The sequence below is a fragment of the Thunnus albacares genome, chromosome 22, assembly GCF_914725855.1.
Source record: "Thunnus albacares chromosome 22, fThuAlb1.1, whole genome shotgun sequence".
Classification (NCBI taxonomy): domain Eukaryota; kingdom Metazoa; phylum Chordata; class Actinopteri; order Scombriformes; family Scombridae; genus Thunnus; species Thunnus albacares.
The window spans coordinates 9713835-9735791 of NC_058127.1; the positions used below are offsets into that span (position 1 = coordinate 9713835).

The 21957-nt window shown below is 37.2% G+C and overlaps 2 protein-coding genes and 1 long non-coding RNA gene across 3 annotated transcripts; 1 reads left to right on the forward strand and 2 right to left on the reverse strand.

Moving 5' to 3' along the window:
- Window positions 1-208: 208 nt before the first annotated feature.
- On the reverse strand, window positions 209-1104 carry LOC122974472 (L-selectin-like). Its single transcript, XM_044342506.1, has 2 exons — window positions 869-1104; window positions 209-618 (listed from the first exon to the last, which is right to left on the reverse strand). The coding sequence occupies exons 1-2, from the start codon at window positions 900-902 to the stop codon at window positions 209-211; spliced, it is 444 nt and encodes a 147-aa protein (XP_044198441.1). The 5' UTR covers window positions 903-1104.
- Window positions 1105-5659: 4555 nt separating this feature from the next.
- Window positions 5660-19435, reverse strand: slc12a10.1 (solute carrier family 12 member 10, tandem duplicate 1). Its single transcript, XM_044341414.1, has 25 exons — window positions 19271-19435; window positions 19056-19131; window positions 17269-17364; window positions 17006-17145; window positions 16436-16546; window positions 16190-16301; window positions 15294-15424; window positions 15121-15205; window positions 13827-13984; window positions 13573-13680; window positions 13202-13325; window positions 12890-12991; window positions 11983-12138; window positions 11715-11814; window positions 11412-11523; window positions 11166-11300; window positions 10972-11078; window positions 10387-10469; window positions 10128-10196; window positions 9717-9821; window positions 9300-9411; window positions 8571-8657; window positions 7916-8051; window positions 7714-7781; window positions 5660-6882 (listed from the first exon to the last, which is right to left on the reverse strand). Exons 1-25 carry the CDS (start codon window positions 19433-19435, stop codon window positions 6744-6746), a joined length of 2817 nt encoding a protein of 938 aa, XP_044197349.1. The 3' UTR covers window positions 5660-6743.
- Window positions 12215-19314, forward strand: LOC122973712. The gene is made up of 3 exons (XR_006400115.1): window positions 12215-12309; window positions 15300-15404; window positions 18955-19314. It is a non-coding gene; the product is annotated as an uncharacterized LOC122973712 (long non-coding RNA).
- Window positions 19436-21957: the final 2522 nt, after the last annotated feature.

Consider the following 21957-nt stretch of genomic DNA (forward strand, 5'->3'; position numbering starts at 1 on the left):
AAATTGATTAGAATACAGTTAAAGGAGTTAGTGGCAGTGTCTCACCAAACTTACCGATTAATCTTACATTCTTGATTAAAAAAAAAAAAAAAACAACAACTCACATACACATGGTTTTGGAATGATTTTTGAAACACACAAGCTCAGGTTGTCATGTAGTTTTAAATCATTTTCATGCAAAGAGATACATCCATATATAGTGCAACTGTTAGAAAACAAAGATGTACAAAATAGGATCACAACTATTCTCACCATCATGGCAGATAGACCTATAAGACTGAGTACAAGGGAGCGCCACCCAGTCTAAGTGACCATCATGTAGCTTTATCCGCAAACATCTCTCATCATTTTCTTGTCCACGACTCCCTATTGGCCCATGTTCATTGTTCTCCACTGAAGACGGGTACCACTCTATGTTTCCTGTGCCTGGCATGTTGTGCAGTCCAATCCAGGCTTCCTGTTGATTCTCTTTGAACTTACAGAGTCTCCTCACGTCTGTCATGTCATACACTGTGGCCAGATCTGTATATTTCTCTTTGCAGTACTTCTGGGCATCATACCAGGTCTTTTGCTTTTCAATAAAGTGGTACTCATATAGTTGACATGTTAAAAAGGAACCTAAAAACAGAGAAAATACTGCATTGTTGGAGCTGAAGAATAGCAAGCATTTCATAAATAAAACAAAATCCCAGCTCACACCCACTACTTACACCATCCTTTTAATTTAATGGGATTGAGCTCATTTACTTGTGTGTGTATGTGTGTGTGTGTGTGTGTGTGTTTTCTTTGTGTGGGTGAGGGTGGGAAGGGTCAATAACAGTGTCTGTTTTGTCTGTTTTATGTTTACATTTTACAATGATCCACTTACCCATCAGAATGAGCAGAAACAGACTCCACTGCATCTTTGCCCTGTTAGATGAAACTGATATTTTAACACGGTGAGTTTAACAGCTTGTCTCCATTGGCATAAATACACACTGTAAGCTCAGGCTAAATAAACTGTAGTTCTCCCCTCACGCATGGCTTGTGCAGAAGTCTAATAAGAAAGAGGAATACAGTGGAAAATGTGCAAATCATAATCAAACCAGATACAACAGTGGTTCACATTCAGAAACCCCATCAAAACCCATCAAAGTGTAAGATTTGATGTACAAATATAGATATAATATAAAGGATGTTAGTGATGAATAGGATGATGGTAGTGGTAATGGTGAGGATGCTGCAGCTGTTGTTCTGTGGGTTAAGTTACTGTAATATTTAGGTGGCACATTGCTTAAACATCTTAAAATGGAAACTGTAAATGTTAAAGCAGGAGATGAATGAATTGTGAGACAGAATATGATCAGCAGGCACTTTGGTAAATGGAATGATGAAAAGTCAAGTCAAATCAATTGTATTCATAAAGCACATTTCACACACAGGTAAGCTCAATATGCTTTACAGTAAAAGACAGAAAACAATAAACAGATGAGATAGAAAACACATATATAATAAAATACTCCATATAAATAAAATAACCTTTCAGCTACCCATAAAATGAACACACATAAAGTACAGCTTTTTACAAATGTTGTCCTATTCCTACAACAGCACTCACCCATGGACGACAGCAGACGTGCACAAAGACAAACACACACACACACACACACACACACACACACACACACACACACACACACTCACAAAAGTCTGAGAAAAAAAGCAATATTTTAAGACTGCTTTAAAAGAAGATACAGTTGTAGCAGATATCAGGTCATCAGGCATCAGGTTTGTTCCAGAGAACAGCATCATAGTGACTAAATGCACCTTCACCTGATTTAATTCTAGATACATTTAAAAGACATGCTTGATGATCTGAGGAACCAAGAAGTTAAATGTATAAACCTTTTAAATTTAAATTTTGCAATTCCCTTTTAAAATTTCATTACCTATTTAAGAAAATGTATTTCTTATAATTGGCACATTTAGTGATGTATGTTAGTTTTTATTACTTTGAGTTTCATAAGACATTTTTTAAAGTGAAAATTCAATTAAAACATTGAGTTATATTACATTTAATTCAAAATACCCCTCTGGCACCGTGTCAACCAAAACTTAACATTACGCAGTAAGCTTCACATATTTACTGAATTTTTGTCTTTGAGTCTACCTGAGGCAAAAATACTGAACATCACATGATTTAAAAGAAAAAAAGTTTTTCAAATCACTTGAAAACACAAAATTCAGAATAACTCAAAGAAGACTTTGATTTGACATGATACAGAGTCTTAACTTACATTTTCTGATTCCTGCTCTCAGATTCACTCTGCTCTGATGTCTCTCCCCTCTGTGCTGACATAGACTATTATGTATACAATAGTATTAGTCCTGTTAATATTCTCTGGTTGCTACATTAACATCAGCTTTTGAATATTAAAATGTGGAGGTGTCAGATCTTTATCACTGCCAGGAATGTGTCCATTGTTAACAACAGTAAGTCCTTGTCGTTGTGGACAGAAGTATTCTAATGTGATGGAAAACAAAGATGTCACAAGCAGATAAAATGTACATTACACAAAATACTACCTGAGCAAACTGCTTAAAACATGAATTATTTTCAGTGACCCTCTCTTTCAGACATTTCACTCACAAATTGAACTGTTTATTGTGTTGGTCTCACTTGAGGTTGTTGACTGTTAACAAGCAGAAAGAAAAGGTATCACTGTTCTTTAGTTATTGGCTACTAAAGAGGAGAGTTACCTACAGTGCTGTGTCTCTACAATCTGTAAAGACCTAATCTCAACCAATTTTAACATAATGTTACTCGTTTATAAAGCTCTCAATGGATCAGGGCCAAGCTACATCAGACTCCTTGATACCTTATGCTCCCTCACGAGCCCTTAGATCTTCCTCTGCAGGACTGCTTGAGATCCACAAAGCTACACAAAAGAAAATTGGAGATGCAGCTTTTTTCAATTATGCTCCCAAACCTTTGGACACTATGTCAACAAAATAAGCAAAGGTCATATTTATTCTTGGGGTTGTGTGTGTGTGTGATTACCTTATAATGCCAAGCGTTCCTATTACTGTGTGTACTTAGTAAAATGGTGAACATGTAAAGATTTAAAATATCAAATTTTCCAAAGTATCTAATTTAAATTAGAAAGAATTAAAAATCTAAATTAGCAGTCTAAATTTTATATACTGTTGGATAGAAGTAAAATACACACAAACATGAAATCTCAAAAGATGTAACTTACATCTGGTGATTTCTTTTCTCCTCGCTTCACTCAGATGTCTCTGCTTGATCTGCTGTTGTAGACTGCTCTCAATAACATATTGCACTCTCTACTAACACTGTGATCTCTTGTAGTCACCTGAACGTCAGCATTTAAATATTAAAATGCAAAAGTTTTTGTTATCACGAATGGACCTGCTGATGATGAGGAAAAAGTCCATATGTGAGAGGGGTCATTTACTGTAACGCAAAACAAACAGACATGACAGATTTTTGACTGTCCGAAAAGCAGAAGATGTAATTACAAAAGGCTATATCCACTCACAGTATGAGGAGAATAAACTGAATTATTCAATAATTTAGCTACATTTCAAACACACATATGTTTGTATCCTCAAAAATTGAATTTGTGAAGCTTATTGTAAAATACTTTTTACACCCTGAGTTAGTATTACAACGTCAGCAATGATTTTGCCCCATTTATATTGAATATTCTCATTATTATTATAATATTCAAACCCCAGACAGAGTTTACACTGTCTATGTTTGTGTACAATTTGCATCCCTGTGGACATCAGGTAAAACCTGTTCTCCACAAGACTTGTACTTAAACCATTTTGAGCCCTTGTACCCTCTCACACTCAAGCACTTACCAGGTGACATCAATTAAGTCTGTGAGGGTTCAGGGCTTAGGGTTTAGGGGGGACATTGGGATTGGGCCATTGTCTCCCCTCCCCTAGAGTATATAGTCTTAGTGTTCCCTTCCCTCTGTTCCAGTTCGTCTTGTTCCCCTGTGACAAAGTTCCTTTAAGGAAGTAGTAACCTTAAAAGTTCCTTAAAAAGTTCCTTAAAGCAACCTTCGTCGTCATGGCAACAGTAAACATCATATTACATTTTTTTTTTTAATGTCCTGACTTGTAGTTGGAAATGGGAAGAAAACAGCAGTCTCCTGCTTGCCATCTGGCTAACTATAGCAATCCACCCAACCCGCTTCCTCCTAATAAGGAAGTCACCTTATGCAGGCATCTGAACATAATAACTACGGGCGCTACATGGTGACTGTCACTCAAATATAAGTACAGGCCATTTTTGGTGACTGAATTTATGACCGATAGGATAGTTTTTCTTGGGAGGTTATAATGTCTTATTTATTTCATTTCAAACACTTTGAGCCTCTGTACAGGAGTTGTCAGGACAGATGATAGTTCATGTATAGACTTAACAATGTAATTAAATGAACAAGAACAATAAAAATTGCAAAGGAAGCATGTGTTTTGCTGTTTATTTAGCAGATTTTGTGACTTTAAAAATACAAATGTAAGCCTTGTGGATAGAGGGCATTCACTAATCTATAAACATTAATAAAAGCATTCTAAATTGCAATAATTTTCAGAATGTTTCAGGAAGTATTTCTCAGGTAGAAAAAACTGTAATAACAGCAAGTTATATATAGTTCTAGTTAGTAAGAATTCATAACATCCCTCTGACACAACAAATACTCACAAAGGTAATATTTACTGGTGTTTGTGTTATTATGTCCTAAAAGATTTTTTAAAATCCCACAAAAATGTTGCAAAACTGCCGAAAGTAAAAATAAATTACATTTTATATTCAAATGACACAGTCTTAACTTATATTGCCTGAGTTTGTCTTTCTTCAGGTTCACTCTGCTCTGATGTCTCTCTTGAATGTGCCGACCAAGACTGCTCACAATAACCCATTACATACTTTCAAGTAGTTCCACTGAAGCAAGAATTTGAATATTAAAATATCAAGGTTTCAGATCTTTATCACTGCCTGGAAAGTTTTCATTGCTGACAAGAATAAGTCTATGCGTTTTAGGAGAGAGGCAGTTTAATATACAGTCATGGACAGCAAACATATCACAGTATTAAGCATTTAAGATGAACATTACACAAAATGGGGCCAAATAATTAGCATGTTAATCAAGCTTGAAATATGATTATTGATTTTAAAATGTGAAACTGAACTGTTCAATGTTTTTGTCTCACTTGACTGTTGACTGCCCGACAAGCATGCTGAATGACATCATATGGATTTAGTGGAAACAACATATACTCATAGGCAACGTGAACAATTACATTATATTACAATGACATATTCATGCAAATATCAAACACTGTACTGTAAAGTACTGTAAGAGCAGAACTCAGAATGAAACATGTTCACTCAAACCCAATGATGACATCACACTCACGTACCACACAGGTTGTAGGTAGCTACCACGGCTGAAAGCTAAAGTCAGTGCTCTAAGTACTTTAAGGTGCAATACCACCAACGGCCACTAGATGCTGTCTCCAAAAATCCCTGGTTCCGATTGACTCCCAAGCATCAACTTCTCTCTATACATACTAAGTCAATCTTTTTTTTTTTTTTTCAACGAGTCATTATGGCCTCAATCTTTAAATTCAGGCCCTCTAATAAGTGTGCTGGTGGTCGTTTTGGAAATTATTGCTTTGTTTACAAGATTTGAAGACTTAGTAGGATTTGGTGTGAGTCCCAGCTCCAGGACTCGCACTGAGTCCGGCTTTTGGAGCTTCTGTTTAAAAAATAAACAGTGATTTTTATGTTCTACTGTCTTTGTAGTGAAGGAGTTACACTAACAAGACCTTTACAGGATGCTGTCCCGCAATATATTGGTAAGATTAATGTTACTTGATTACGATATCTTCCATATTAGCACATGCTTCACAAGCTTCAGTCCGTGGTAGCGAATTGTGTTTCCAGAGCATGAAAGGCAACACACCACACTCCTTATGTGGAAGGTCATGGCTCCAAAGGTAAAAGAAGCTACTGACCATAAGCTTCAACTCTGGGCTTCAAACCAGCTCCAATGCAAACCAATGGGTGACGTCACACCTCACTACGTCCATCTTTATATACAGTTTATGATCTGAGGAAGTGAGTCAAAGTGCAGTAGAGGCTAACATTACATATCTAAAACAAAAATGGCACCAGTGTGATGTCAATACTAGGTTTGAGGGACTATGTTTAATTTCATCAGATTTATATATACATACATACACACTCACACCAGCTCTCAGCCAAATTGAACACCCACAGCAGGGAATATCTTTTGGAAAATATGTGTTCATCCCTCCGGTTGACTTCCAGAGACTTGGAGAACATATGCCAAGGACCACTGCAGTTGCACCCACTTACTGGCTGTTGCAAGGCTCGTACCTCTGAGTGACCCAGTCTGCAAGACCACCATGCATCTCTGACTACCTTACCATTTGACTTAAACTCAATAGCTTTGCGTGTGGGTGCTTCACTTTCCGTTGCAGGGTGCAGCAGTGTCCCCGACCTTTCTTCTTTCCTTTTCGCGTAGACTGTCGGTGAGCATCATGAGCTGATCTACAAGTACTCTTATTCTGCATACTTGATAAAGGCCTGATCTTCCTTCATTTTTTTTTACTTAATTCACTTATTGAGTCTGTGTGTTTTCTCATTTTGTCCCAGGGTAGTGCATTAACTTGCTGTCTCAGAATATCCAAGTGAGGATTCACTGGCAGTAGAAAGTGAGGACATTCTGCTGGTTCCCTCGTATGAGCACCGCAGGGCAGTGGAGGCCACACGTCAGCGTATCCAACCAGGCCATGTACAGAGCACTGGGGCAGTCGCTGCGTGGCACAGGAAGGCTCCTGGAAAAACCAACACATTTACATGAACAAACCAAAATAGCAAAACAATGCTGCTCTTACTTGATCTACGACAAAAATATTACAGTCAAATTAGTTCGTGCTAACATCTTGTACACTTCCCATTTGTGTGACAGCCACAAACAACATCAGATCTAATCTCTCCCGTCTCTCACAGGCAGTGTGATTTGCATATAATTTTGCACCCATGTGGACATTGTAGCCATTGTATTTTTATCTTGTGATACTGATAGAGATCCCTATTTACTGTACATGTTGGACCTATATTATATCTATGAAAGTGAAAAAGATCAAGACCACTCACAAGTTACATTATAACTGTGTTTAGTACAGAGACTGGTGTTGACGGGGTTAAAAAGCAGCCCCACTGTAAAACAATATTCACACTGACATGTCAGAAATATCGCCTAAGTTAAATAATCCTTTTCTCTTGTGATTTACATACTCTGAATTATTTAAATTATCATTATAATATATGGTAAGTCCCTTAGTTGCAATTGTTCTACGGCATACAGTATATGATATTTTAGACAATAGTGTGGTTCCAACTTTGTGGGAACAGAAAAGAAAGAAAGAAAGAAAAGAACAGACCAAATTTTGAGACAGAAGGTGAATGGGAGAACATGATGGTGTAACTCATCAAAATATCAAAACTATCAAAAGATACTGAACACCCTAGAAAAATCCAACCTTCTGCAATATCTCATGTGTATTAAATATGCTTAATTTGCAGTAATTCTGATGAAGTTTCCTGTAGCCTTTTCATTTACCTGTCATGTTATAAACTGAACCGATTATGTAAACGGTACTCACACAAGCACGAGAGCAGCGTTTTGTGAATTCCTCCGGATGATTTCATTCAGCCTCACTTTTCTCTCAGCCTGTGAAGGGAAGACATAACAGTAAGAAAACTGACTTAAAAAAATCACAATTTGTTGCCATAAAGGACAGGAACATACATACAACCTTATACATAGAGACATTTAGTGGACATGCAAAGTTTACATGCACACACCTTAAGTTTGAAGGCTTCAAACTCTTTGTCAGTTATTTTCCACGGGGTGCTTTGTCTCAGTTCCTGAACTGAGACACCTTCCTGTTGTTCATCATATAGTCGGAAGGGGGCGACACTGTCCACAAATCTGCTTAAGCTGAGAGGCAGCAAAAACACAAAGGGCACAGAAGTGAGTGTGTTGAGGAAGAGAGACATAAACAGAGATGAAATCTACAGAAATTACAAAAACTACAGGAGTATAGTCTTTGTAGTTTATAAAAGTAAACATTTATGAAGTAATACTTTAATTTTAAATATTTTAAAAATGGGAATTTCACTAAGTTGGCCACTTTTGATGGACCAGTTTCCATAAAATTCCAATGGCTGTCTGTGGAAGGTTAACCCAGTGTGTTTATTTTTGATACATTTTTGTGAATATAGCATCTATTATAATTCTGACAGTAGAATTGTTTGTGTAGAAAAGTTTGAGGGGGTGGATTTGTGTTTGTTCAGAATTAAAGCACTTAAAATTTGGGTTTGTGCAAGGCAGTGAAAATGACTTCCTGTAATCATACTGATCTATTAATCTAGATTGAATCCTTCCTAAATCTTTAAGCATTATTCTTCAATATTCAGTGTGACTTTGAAAGTGAATGCCAAGATTTTCTGGACTTACTTTTTGGGATGTGGACGCTTCTCACTGTCCGTCATGACTATAACGTCATTAAAATCCAGACGGAACCTCTTCAGCAGAGCTATCATCCTAAAACAAACAACAATCAACGTCTCAGTACATCAGTTTCCATACTTATATACTTAGAGAAGATTAGAGTGCACTGACAATGTATCCTGTTATATACTGCAACATAAAAGTGTGTTTTCCACTTAATACACCAGAATACATCTAACAGATTACTATATGCATGAGGGAATAAGATAAAACTATATGGTTAGAAAAGACAAAATTGTTTAAATGTAGTTCAATATATGTACATAATATGTGTAGATCTAATTCAACTCCAAATTAAATTATAATAATAATAGAGTAAAACTTGATTTATATAGCATTTTTATACACTTTTTTTATTTTTGAAGATAGAAGAAGACACGTTAAACACTTTAAACAAGTAAAAATATGAAAATATATTTTAAAAGAAGAGGGAGGTCAAATTATAAATTAATAATGATAATAATCATGCAAAAAGTACGGAGCCCCTGACAGGACATGGGCAAAACTTTTTCTTTTCAAGTATCTGATATGCACAAGGATAGGAACTTCTGGTGATCACCAGAAACTTAAAAGTCAGGTACAGCACGTGCGATAGATTTGTTCCATTTGGAAAATGCAAATGTTGACAATACAATACCAACACTTATTCCAGAGGGTAAAACAGTAGAAACATACTCATTGCGGCCTTCCTCCATGTTGTGTTCGTCACCTACGATGAAGACCCTGACCTTACTGTGGTGCCAACGTTTCCTCCTGGTGAGCAGGTAAGGCACCAGCAGTGTCAGACCTCAAAAGAGAAGAACAGAAACACCGCAGCTAAGAAAGAGGAGCCAACTCAAGTTTCTGTATCTCAGGAGGGGATGGGTGGAGACTTTCCTCTCTCCAAAAAAAGAGGACATAACTGACAGTAGATGGTGAAAAAACTGGTGAGGGAATGATAACACCACCTAAATAAATCCCCCTTGTGTCAGTTGGCCATTATTGTAATAAATTACATTAATTAAAACAATACCGCAATATCTTTTTAAAAACTCATCATAAAACTAGTGTATTGTACTGATTTTGTCAGATCAGACCTGTCGTTGTGCTCACCTCCATCATCAGCTATCCAGTAGACATCAATGGTCTTCTTTCCCTGGTCGTTCTGAAACACTGTCTTGATTTGATCACTGCTGCCTCTATCAGAGATATTGTCAACTGTAATAGAAAGAATTTTGATTAGCAACTTGTTTGAGGAAGTGAGCGAGTGGGAAATAAATATGTTTATTAAGGAAGGAAGCAATAATGTACTCTGAGGTTTTCTGGTATAAGAAAATAATGGACATCAGACACGTCATTGGCTCTTGTAACATTTCAAAACACACAGCCAAGTTTTACAGTATAAAGTTTTACAGTTAAACATGTGTCCTGTCATCACATTATGCTTTAAATGTTCATCATGGATCTGGTTTATGGGTGTATGTCAAAAACATGCTAATTAAATGTGTATGTGTGTATGCTCACCTGATTCCCTCTCAGGTGACTGCTGGTCGCCATTTTCCACAGAATCATCAGGCTCAAAGCCATGGTTCACTGGAGGACACACATTACATTCCTTACCAAACATATTTTACTATTGTTATCATTCATATGCTATTGAATAGTTATTTTTATAATGTATATCGTTATTTTCCCCCTTTTTTTGTTTAACGGCATACAAGTATGCCATGTTGTAGGAAAGCACACATGGAAAATTCTAAATTATGAAGTAGGGATTTCTAACCTCCAAACTCAAACTGCTCAGAGATATCCAGCCCATCCATCATCCTCAAGATGCACAAACAGTGGTTGGAGTCAAAAGTATCACTAGAGAGAAAAACAGCAAGAGAATAAGATGAGTTATAAGTTGAGAGGTAAGTTTTAAAGAGAAGGTTCTAGAGAAATGCTTGCTATAGTTACTCTTAACTTACAAGTGCTTTTTTTTATGTCTCTCTCTTGGTCTTAATATTACTTTTTCAACTGGGGAAGCATTATGTAACTTTATGTCACAGCGCTGAGAGTTCAACCTAGTATCATGCCAAAGCGTGCAATACACAGACTTTTCACGCCTAGGCGAGGCAAAACATAACACTGACACGGTATCCTCTAGTAAATCAGTGGGTCTATTACAGGCCTTGGCATGATACTGGGCTGTAGAGTTATGTTATGCAAATATAATTTCAATCTGTGATATGGAAATAGCTCACAGTCACAATTTTACTAAATTTACTCACCCTATCGAAGCAATCTTTCAAGAAAACTTTTCTGCTTTGAGGCTATACTATCCCTTTAAAATACACCACTAACACTGTACTATGACGAAACTTACTATATGGTGTTGATATAATCTTCAATGCTGTCAGGAGAACATTCCCTCCAGTTTGCCTTGAAGCCCAGGACCAGCGTGTTGGGCTTCAGTTTGCCAAGACCAGACGCCTTGAAAAAGATATATATATTTTTTAGCTTTGTGTGATTAAAGTTATAGGTATTTTCTATTTACTTCTCAAATAAAGGTTGTTTTACCTGCAACAAATGTCGAGCTCCAACTCTGAGGCTGTCTGCCGTGAAAGGAGTATAAAACGAGCGCACCTTCCTCTTGTTCATCCACTTCACTAACCCATCGGTAGCATCCTGCGGCCGAGTGTGGCTGTCCTGCTCCTGAAGGAGGCAGAAATTCAAAAATATATAGTTTCTTTAACACAAGGAAAAGTTAAAATTTAAATCGTCAATCTCTTAATGGAGCAAAACTGAATGTTAAAACTGACTGACCGTGATTATGTCTCCACAGATCATGAGACTTATATGCTTGGTGAAGGATCCAACAAAGTCCACCAGGGCTGGTCGCTGATTTGGAGGCCCAGTCAGGACGAGACACTGGGGTCTGGTAAGAAGACAAGACAGATGACACATCAGAGAACACATTCTTAAAAATCCTCTCAAAACTCTTAAAATAACTGACATTTGGACTCACATGGATAACACACATAACACACTCGCACAAAGATTGACTGACAGGTACAGTCATTTGAGGTCTATTACTGCAATATATAATGGAGATATTTGGTCTCTCACCTAAAGTTCTTGACATGATCCTCCACACCAGACAGAGAGACAGAGTATGACAAAGCCATGTTGTATGTACCGGCCTGGACTGATGATCCCCAGTTTACCTCTGTGGATTTCACACACACACACACACACACACACACACACACACACACAAGTGAAACAAGATACAAGAAGAAAAAAAAAATCATGAAATTGGGACTTATTCCAGTCTCTTGTCTAGCCTAATCCGAACACAACTGATTTGCACGGGAAAAATCATTTTTGGACTTACTCGGCTTGTTGTAGATGACATATCCAAACAAGAAGAAGATGATACAGAAGGTGATGAGAGCAGCCCACCACTTAAACAGGAACATCAGCACTACCGAGATCACCGCTCCGAACAAAGCTGTCCATTTACTGTAGTAGTGAAATGACGGCCTCCAACCTGAAGGGGGCAGCAGTTAAGAGCAGTTATCTTTAATAACAAACTAGAAGAGTGTACTCAGACTGCAGATCTCCACCAGATGTATACAGTCAAGATGGCGGCAAAGATAACAATAATGAGGATTTATTCATCTTGTATCACGCCTAACTTTAGTGGATCATAACATATTCGGTATGGAATTAATTTGCAGATGCTCCGGTTCAAGATGAGACCAAACTTGTCTATGGATGTCAGTTTTTTAGCCACAACAAAGACCAAAATGTGGGCTTCAAAAGACTAGATAAGCCTCGTTTTTAGCCTAGTTATCTGCCAGAAATGCTTTTTGCTATGTCGTGAGGCATATCGTAAAATGGCGAGGACTGCTAAAAAGGTGAATGTCTAAGCTTTACGATAGGCTCATAAGGAATTTTATTGATATTTATTAGAATTCACAACACGGCCTGCTCTAAGAGGAGTCAGGAGTCAGCAATCAATGGCAGTATAAAACAGAGCATTCAAAGGCGTTATAAAATAGTTTTTTTCAAAAATTGTGAATCACTGCAACCAAGAGAGGTCCTTGAACATTGAGTCATAAATGTGCACAAAAATATTAGGCTGATGGGTTCAATAGTAGCCTATGTGAGAGTAGCTGCAAACAGACACACATGGACACAAATCCCCTCCAGGCTTACGCCGAGCAGAGATAATTAAATATTTTGCCGTTTTGTTTGGGGGACTTGTGTGTTACGTAGTGTGTGAGCTAGTAACTCACCAGGTGAATTGGTGATGGAAGCGTGAAAGCAGCTGAAGTTGATGAGGCTGTAGGAACATAGGAAGAAGTTGGAGATCAAGACAGCGATGGTGTTCACGTCAGCTGTAATGATACAGGAGACAGAAATCAAACACATCACACATCCAGAGCTGAAAAAAGATAATCACAAACTTGTGAAAACATGTTAATCATCATCATAAAAAGAATGAAAAACAATGCCTTATTGCAAAGATATTCTCTCATAAAAACAAATATATATCCATAAGTGCATTAATTATTTCTAATAGTAAAATAGGGTTATATCACACCCACCAATCATAATGAAGGCCACAGCAATGATGTAGCAGAGTAGATAGGCCCGGAGTGGCTCATCGTTTTTTCCATAACCCTTTGCAAAGAATCCAATGTATGGGTATATGTTGTCTCTGCACAGACACTGGCAGATAAGGTGGAAAATATAATCTTAAGAACACATATACTTTATTACATTTAAACACACTTCAGTCCATTAAATGCTTCATATTGTCCTCTTTCTTTACTTTGTTGAGGTGTTCAGTTATGTGCCTAAAGACTGACATTTGCGAGTTTTTCCTTTATAGAATTGTACATTTTTGTTAATAAAAGTGCAGTTTCGATAGATGTATCAGGCATCTTAACATCGGAGTGTGGCTGGGGTTTCTCACCTGAAAGACTTTAGGGGCAGAGACGAGGAAGCCGAGAGCAGATGACAAGCTGGCCGCAAAGACACCAGCAGTGATAAGATAGGTGAAACCTGAAATTTGGCCCATTACCTAGTTGGAAAAGCCATCATTAGAAATGTTATAATTCATATAACAGTTATGAATACAGGTTTATGAACTCAGGGGGAAAAACTGGCTCATTTGTACCAACCCAGTGTAAGGATTTTTTGAGTAAAAGATGATAGTTTGAATAGTACCTCAAAGTTGTTGGCCAGACCATATTTACATGTCTGTGTCTGGATGCACTCTGTGAAGTTCCAACCCAGGCCACATCCCAGACCCACACAGCCCTCAGTGATGTTCCCAGTCAGAATGTCAGTTATGTTACCAGAGGCATCACGCACTACACACGCCCCTGGAAGAGAACAAAGGTGCAAATATTATAGTCATGATGTAACATGATATTTCAGACTGCAAGTTCAGCAAAGAGACAACACCTTTTTGACTGATTTCCTAACCTCGTGCTATACCTCTGTATGCAAATCAGTCTACAGATGCATGAAACTTTCTTCAATCAATTACAGTATCAACAGGATTTTTTCACAGGAAGTAAACATTATCAACAGTTAATGTGGTGTGAGAAAGTCTGATTTCCAAAACTTTTTTACAAACTCTGACAACCAAGATGAGATGGCTGCCCCACAGAAAACATTTTAAATTAATGAGTAATGTGTATTTAAAATATTAATTTGTTTGTTTGTTTGTTTTGTTTTGTTTTGTTTTTTAGATTTTTTGTTTTAACCTCTTTTTTTGTAGTTGGCCCTCTTATCTCGAATGATTCTTTCTTCATGCCAACAACAAAAAAAGTGCTAAGACCAAGATTTGAGGTCTAACAAGACTAAGATCGGAGGTTAATGTGCAATGGGTAGAATTTAGTGGCATCTAACAGAACAGACTTGGCAGAAAGTATGTTTTAATTAGTGTATAATCACTTGAAAATAAGAATCATGTTTTCATTACTTTAGAATGAGCCCTTTATGTCTACATAGGAAGTGGGTCCTCTTACATTGAGGCCACCATGTTGCACCACCATGTTTGCACAGTAGCCCAGAATGGACAAACCATACACTGGCTCTAGAGAGGGCCTTTTGTATTTTTCGTGGCTACTGTAGGTTCTCCTAAATGCTTGGAAGGGGAAGTTGAGGTGAAGGAGATTCCGTTGCAATCTACAACCTCAGCACTAGATGCCACTAAATCCTACACACTGGTCCTTTAAAGGATCATGTGTAAAGTTATGAAATGTTGATGTCACAAAGTCTGCCTCATTTCTTCTTTTTCTACCTATTTCAAGCCTGCCAACCCTCTAACACTCATGCAATATGCTGATGACACTGCTCTTTATGTGAATGATAAATCCTTAGGCCCTATACTTACTATCTCTCCTCTCAAACTACATAGAACATCATATACTCCCAACGAGTTCAAATAAATAAACCAATAACCAAATCAGAAGCAAATTAATTAAAAAAGCATGTTTAACAAGTAGCTTACCAACAGTTACAGCAAGAACTAGATAACTGATTGTAGTCCAGAAAATGGCCATGAGGGTGCCTTTGGGGATGGCAGTAGCAGGGTCCTGAAAAGGAATTAACATACATCAAGTCAGCATTCATGTAGTTCTCAGCTGTGAAAGAACTTTCTCTCTGCCTTCTTTCTTGTCGTACTTTTAGGTCTCCAGAGATGTTGGCTCCAGACAGGATGCCGATGGCAGAGGGGAAGAAAATGGCAAACATATGGAAAAAGTCGGCCTCTGCTCCTCTCCAGTCTGGTTTCAGGTTTGCTATGAAGATCTCACCTGATGATGGGCAAAGAAAAAAACACTTGGTCCTCTGATAAATTTAAAATATACTAATGATAATACAACCCGTAGAAAGGGACTGAAAAGATTTGAAAGAATGTTTTTTATTTTGTCAATAATTTTGAATTCAGAAAATTTTGCTGTGGACAATGAATCAGTTAGTTTAGTTAGAGATACATTTTAGGTTCCCTTATAGAAAACCTTTTTTCTTGTTACTTATTGCATGTACATTTGCAGTAATAGCCTTTTTCACATATTACCAAAAATACTCTGATTTTTTAAAGAGTAGATAAGTTTTAACATATTTTGTTTTCGTGCAATAAAACACTTTGGTTTTCTTTAAATCAAATATGCTTCTATTTATAAAAACTGAGACAACAAAAACAGGATTAACCTGTTAACCTGTCCCCTCCATAAGACACTTTAGCCGTGATGGCATTATTTTCAGGGTCACTTATGCTCATTCTGATTTTTTGGTTGTACAATATAAAGATTTACCTTTCAAATGAAACCAGGGTTATGACTGTGATCAAATGGGTTGAAGAACACTAATCTTGTTATTTTGGGTACATTGTTTTTGGGCACAAAAATAGGAGATGCCTGGTAAGTGGTTAAATGCATTAGATGGTAATCTGATAAACGACCAGATTATCAGCACATTTTCATTTTAATATTCCAAATAAATGTTGATGAACTATTTTTTAATTACACACAGACTACTGTATCAAAGGCAGTTTTTTGTCCTAAGAAGCATAAACTTACTGTGGTATCCAAAGATGCCCTGGGCCTGTTTCTCTAGACTGGGAGGGATCACTGTGCCCACCAAGTAGTTGGAAAATGAGACCATGAGAACTACAAAGAACAAAATCTGGGCCTGAGAGACAGAGACAAATGGGGAAAGGAGAAAAAAAGGAAAAACAAATTATGAAGAGTAAAAGTTAATAAGAGATAAAGAAATGTTTGGGCCAACTCCAGCAAAGGAAATGAAATGTGTCAGGATGTGCTAACCTTGGACTCCCACTCCATCCCGGCCAATGAAATGAACAGAAGTATAGTCACCGTGATCACACCCACAATACGGATATCGTTGACTGCATCGACCATGACGACATCAAACTCCTACATACATCAACCATATAGGAAACCAAACATAGTGCTCAGCTGCATGACATACTGGTGAGGCTAAAAAAATCCTTTGGTTTCAAAATGACTCCTAAAATCTATAATTAGAGAAAGCCAGGAGTCATTCAAATGTAGTTTGAATGTTTTTAAAGTTCACAGTTATATTAATATATGCCTTTACAATGCTGATTTACTTTTTTCAGGTTGTCAAATTCTTCTACACAGTTTATAAAGAAAGAAATCTGCTTTGTTCTGCCCAATTCTACGCAAGTTGAAAATAAATTTCATGATCTGAAATGATAAATCTTCAGAAAACAAAAGCTCAGTGAAGAGATTAAATAATTAAGTGAAAACATGTGTGTTATCAGGGATTCTAGCCTTGTCAAGTATCTATATCCTCAATAATAACGTAAAACAAATGTATTTATTTTAAGAGTGTTAAAGCTTAATAATTACCTGAAGTAGATTACGGACCACCTCTGCAAAGCCAAGAGTGTTGAGGGCACAGGCCAGAGCATTGGCAAAGGAGAACACCATCCCAATTGGCCCACCAATCTCAGGGCCCAGTGAGCGGGAGATCATAAAATAGGCCCCACCTGAAGATTATTAGACACAGAAACAAGGTTGTTATCATATAATGTATGCCACAAAACCACTGATTTCCTTACATTTCCATACCTAGTAAAAGTAATACATTATTGTAGCCATCCATGACTGACCTGAGATCACCCTCCCATTGGTAGCGATGGCAGAGATGGAGAGGGCAGTTACTGAGGTCACCGTCACAGACATCAGGATAATTAGACAGGTCAGCACTGAGAGGAGACAATAAGTTCTTCATTATTTATGTATTTGGCTGTGTTTGACTGTGTGGATTCACATATCTGGTACATTTAGATTGGTTGGTGCTCTGTTGCTTCCCATATAAGACACTGGCACAGATTTATCTAAAATCTAGAATATAAAGCCATTCTTTGGCTACAGCTGCATTATCCATTTATGTAAATGTATGCATCAAAAATATCTAAATAGCTATGCCTTCCATTCTTAGGACTCATTCTTACAACTCATTCTTGGGTTGTCTTTAAGGTGCCATTTAGATTATTTCTAGGATGCTGTCTTTTATATGATTTTTTTATCAATTTTCATATGGTTGTCACAGAGAAACACAGAGAGAACAAGGACAACGGCAGTATAATGCAGGTTAAATGCATTATGCACTCCACAAAGGAAGTATTTTTTTCAACCCCAAAGGTATCGAAAAAGTTACCTTCAGTATCGAAAGGTACACATTTTTTTGGCATTGGTTTCAACCCAATATCTTTTTTAAAGAATGGTCTTTTTCTTTTTCCTTTCCTCAGTACTTAAAGATAAAGCTCAAAATTTTCTATGTGCACACATTATTCTCATGCAACTTAATGTGTAATGAAAATCTTTAACATTCTTAGATAAGAGTGCGAGAGTAGAGCAAGGGAGCTTTAACTCTCAGAGACCAGCGGGGGCGTATGTGCCCTTGGTCAACATTACTGTCTTTCAGAGGCTGGCGCAGGCTCAGTTTTAAAGCTAGAAGATACTTGTATCATATGACCTAAGGCTTCCATTGGTACCAACCATGTCATGCTCACTTGTTGAGAAAGGAGCTGAATAACACTCCAAAATTAGGCTTAATTTTGGCTAGGGAAAAACTGGCATGGCCATTATCAAAGGGGTCCCTTGACCTCTTACCTCAAGATATCTGAATGAAAATGGGTTCTATGGTTACCCACAAGTCTCCCCTTTACATTTATGCCCACTTTAAGCTAATTCCATTGTAGTGAGACCATTTATGAAACTTGACCTCACTCTATAAAATGACCTATTGTGACCTAGGGCTTTCAGAGGATGTTTGGCTTTCCTAGGTATATTGACAGTAAGGGGGTTTCTGAGCAATTTCCAGAACAGAACTGCTCGCTATCCAATTGCTGAAAATGCAATTCTTACAGAAATCTCCAAATGTCAAAAGTTTTTGATACCAAATCATAACATGAATTTTTCTATGGTGTTCCTCAATGTCGGGTGTCTTAATTTGGAGGGATTTTTGACATTTTTTTTTTTTATCAATAACTTAGTGGTCAAAAATGATAAAATCTTTCACCAAATCTGTGTAACACATGGTAACCCAAAAATTGCTGCAACAATTTATGAGACATAATTTAGCATGGGAATGGTCATCATATACTTCCAGCCCTTATACAATCTAAACTTTCAAAATTTCAAACCAAAACACAATGTTCATTACAGATGTATGACTAGAAAAACTCTACACACAGTGCTGAGCTGAATCTCAAATTAATTTTTAGGTTCCCAGTTTTGAGATGATATATTTTATGTGACATACATTGTTGATCTTCTATCTCCCCCTAAAGATCCCCTGCCCCTCCTAAAAACACAGTGGATTTCTAAGGGTTAAAGCAACAAAACAGGGATGAAAGGAACCGAATGAGGGATGAATAAAGTGATAACTCACAGATGCCTGCCTGAGAGACGATCCAGGAGAAGCGGAGAAACAGGATGACTCCCCAAATATTCAGCATGCATCGAACCTGTGACAAAAAAATCAATAAAAAAAGGTCACTAAGTGATTTTTGTTGTGATGTTTGAAAGATTGTTTTATATGTATATCAGAAAATAAGCAGTGTATGCTGTTGTCTTTGTTTTTCATTCAAATACAACTTCACTTACCATGACTCCAGTCACCCAGCCAAATCTCACAGGACCTTTCTCATTGGGTGGAGCTTGTGATTCTTCATCTTCACTGTCTGTGACTGGTAGAGTGCTAACACCTGAGTCTGTTGTGCTGTTTGTTACCTCCATACCTGCCTCCACCTCCTGAGGAAAATAACACATTTTATACAAAAAAGGGAAACATAGACATTAACTTTTATAATTTTAAACTGCAATGTAAAAATGTACAAATGTCTGATTAATTTAATAGTAAAAACTGTGGAAATTCAGCAGATGTGTTTGTCAGTTTCATTTCATACTAACAGTTTCATAGGGTACAAAATTAATGAACATCAATTAAAAATATTGTTAGCAAACAGAAGACAGAGTTTAAGTTTACAATCATTCCTCATTTTGTTTGGATAAAGTTACAAGTCAGATTTAGGTATATGTATATACATCATACACATATAATAATACTTCAATATAATAATAATAATAATAATAATAATAATAATAATAATAATAATAATAATAATGTTTAATCCAATTTAGTCCCTACCCCAAATATTGACTACACATATAGTGACTGATCACCATGGGATTTTTTTACGAATCACTTTTAACAACTAATGACCTTTTACCCTTTATATTAACAGCTATTTTAAGAAACTTACAATTTCAAAGTACCCACTTTTTACAGTGATCTATACCAACTGCTCATTTGCAGCACAAAAGTGTAACATTTGTTACAGATAATTAATAATGTACTCCATAATTATTCAGGGTTAAATAGGCTAGGGTCTACTAAGTTTGGTGATGTAAGGTGCTTTGAAATTGTTGGTGCTAGATTGGATCAGCCAGAGGGATGATTTGCAAACTCTCACAAGATTAACCTTAACCTAACCCTAACCGTACTCACGAGAGTTCGTCCCTCCACCTGATCCATCCTAGCATTTACCCCTTTGAAATGTGGTTCCCAAGCATGAGAAACCTACCTCAAAGGCCCTACGGAGAGTCCCCAGAGAAGGTCGGCTCTTGGCCTGCTTGCGCGGCAGTGTACTGGCATAGTGCTCCAGCTGTGGCACCAGGTCTAATGTGCTGTAGAAGGAAGATCTCCGCAGCCCTGTCTGCGAGTCCCGGCACTCTGATGCACTGTTAGACAGGAGGTCCAAGCAAAAAGGTTTATTTTAAATAAACAGAAAAAATAAGCTCAAATAACACTGAAAAATCTACCATTGTGATGTGACAGATAAAACCTTTTTTTCTCGAACTACTGTGCCATCAAATTCAACATGGCATCTGTCAGGGTTAAAGGTGCAATATGTAAGAATCAGAAATTCCTTCTCATCAATGACAACACTGTTAAGTGAGCTGTGGTCAGCATCCTGTTGCTCATGCTTGCATATGTGCTCACATTCCGTCAGTGCAGGCGAGTAGTAGAATGGCCAGGGAAAACCACAATATCACAATATATTTCACATGCTTTGCAGTAATTTTAACTTACCTGTCCAATAGGAAGAAAGCAAGCTCAGGATCGGACGTTAGCAGACTCTGTTTCTAAGCTAACGTTAGCAAGTGTTGTATGCTTTTGGCACTTTAGAGGAATGGGAGACAGGCAAGGCATCTGAGTGTGCATAAACGTCACATCCTTTGGGTTTTCCCGGCGAAACAGTCCCGAGTCCTTCATATAGAAATCAGTCCACAGGGTGTTATAGGCAACCGAGAGTTGGGGAAGGTCTCATTTTATTATTTCTTCACATTCTGTTGGTAATTTTAGATAATTTTTTAATGTTTTAAACTAAAATTCTTACATAATTCTTACATATTGCACCTTTAAGGGGGGCTGTAAAATGTCTATTATGAGGTATTTGTACATTTTAATTGAATCCATGATACATAAAAAACTATGACTGATTCCAAAAGATTAAGTAAAGGATAGATCTGCTTTTTAAATTGGCAAAGTAGGCCATATTTGGAAGAAAAAGTTTTTAGAAAGTGAAAATGGATGCAAACCTTGAATCCATGTCTGAGACAACAATGATTGGAGGAATCTGGAGGCTACCATCTTGTTGTTGGTTGTTGCCGACATGAGGGAGAGCACCGTGGACCAACCCGGCACGTTTAGATGTGAGTTGCCCCATCGGCAAGTTTTACTGATTCCTGTGTAACAGTGTGGAAAAATTAGGGCTTAATGGAAGTTTGTTCGGAAAATATTTTTCTTCCTCAGACAAGGCTAGACACAAGGTTGATGAGAGCAGTGAGACTGAACCAAACGTGTGAGTTTGAAAACCAAAACAATTAGCTAATAGAGGTTGAAACGCTCCAGCTGCTGAGTCGGGTGATAATTCTCTGTGGGTTTGTCACTACTAGCAACCCTTTTCACATTACAAATAGTATTTTGATTCATTGTTGATTTAAAAATAAAAGATCAGTGCAGCTTTAAATACACTGTAAATGTCCTCCACTGTAACTATGTGAATCCATTACAGCTGGTAAACGTTTGATTTTACTGATAGTGACTGATGCTGTTAAAAAGAACTCTCATTTGACATACTGATTCAACACTGATGACAATCATTCAAGTCTCCTTTTTATAAAAAATAATGAGTTTTTGTACAATGTACATACTTAAAATTGTGTTTTCTGTTCACATATATTTCCCATATGTAATACCTATAAAGTATAAATTGTTTGGGTTTAGT

What these genes read in the sequence shown, in the direction of transcription:
- LOC122974472 (XM_044342506.1), bottom strand. Translation starts at nt 902, where the DNA reads ATGCAGTGGAGTCTGTTTCTGCTCATTCTGATGG. An exon ending in GTTTCTGCTCATTCTGATGG is followed by an intron (nt 619 to 868) that starts GTAAGTGGATCA and finishes CTCTGTTTTTAG; the next exon opens with GTTCCTTTTTAACATGTCAA.
- slc12a10.1 (XM_044341414.1), bottom strand. Translation starts at nt 19,435, where the DNA reads ATGTGTTATTTTCCTCAGGAGGTGGAGGCAGGTATGGAGGTAACAAAC. An exon ending in GGGCATCTTTGGATACCACA is followed by an intron (nt 15,425 to 16,189) that starts GTAAGTTTATGC and finishes GCCCATCATCAG; the next exon opens with GTGAGATCTTCATAGCAAAC. An exon ending in GATTATATCAACACCATATA is followed by an intron (nt 10,470 to 10,971) that starts GTAAGTTTCGTC and finishes TTTTCTCTCTAG; the next exon opens with TGATACTTTTGACTCCAACC.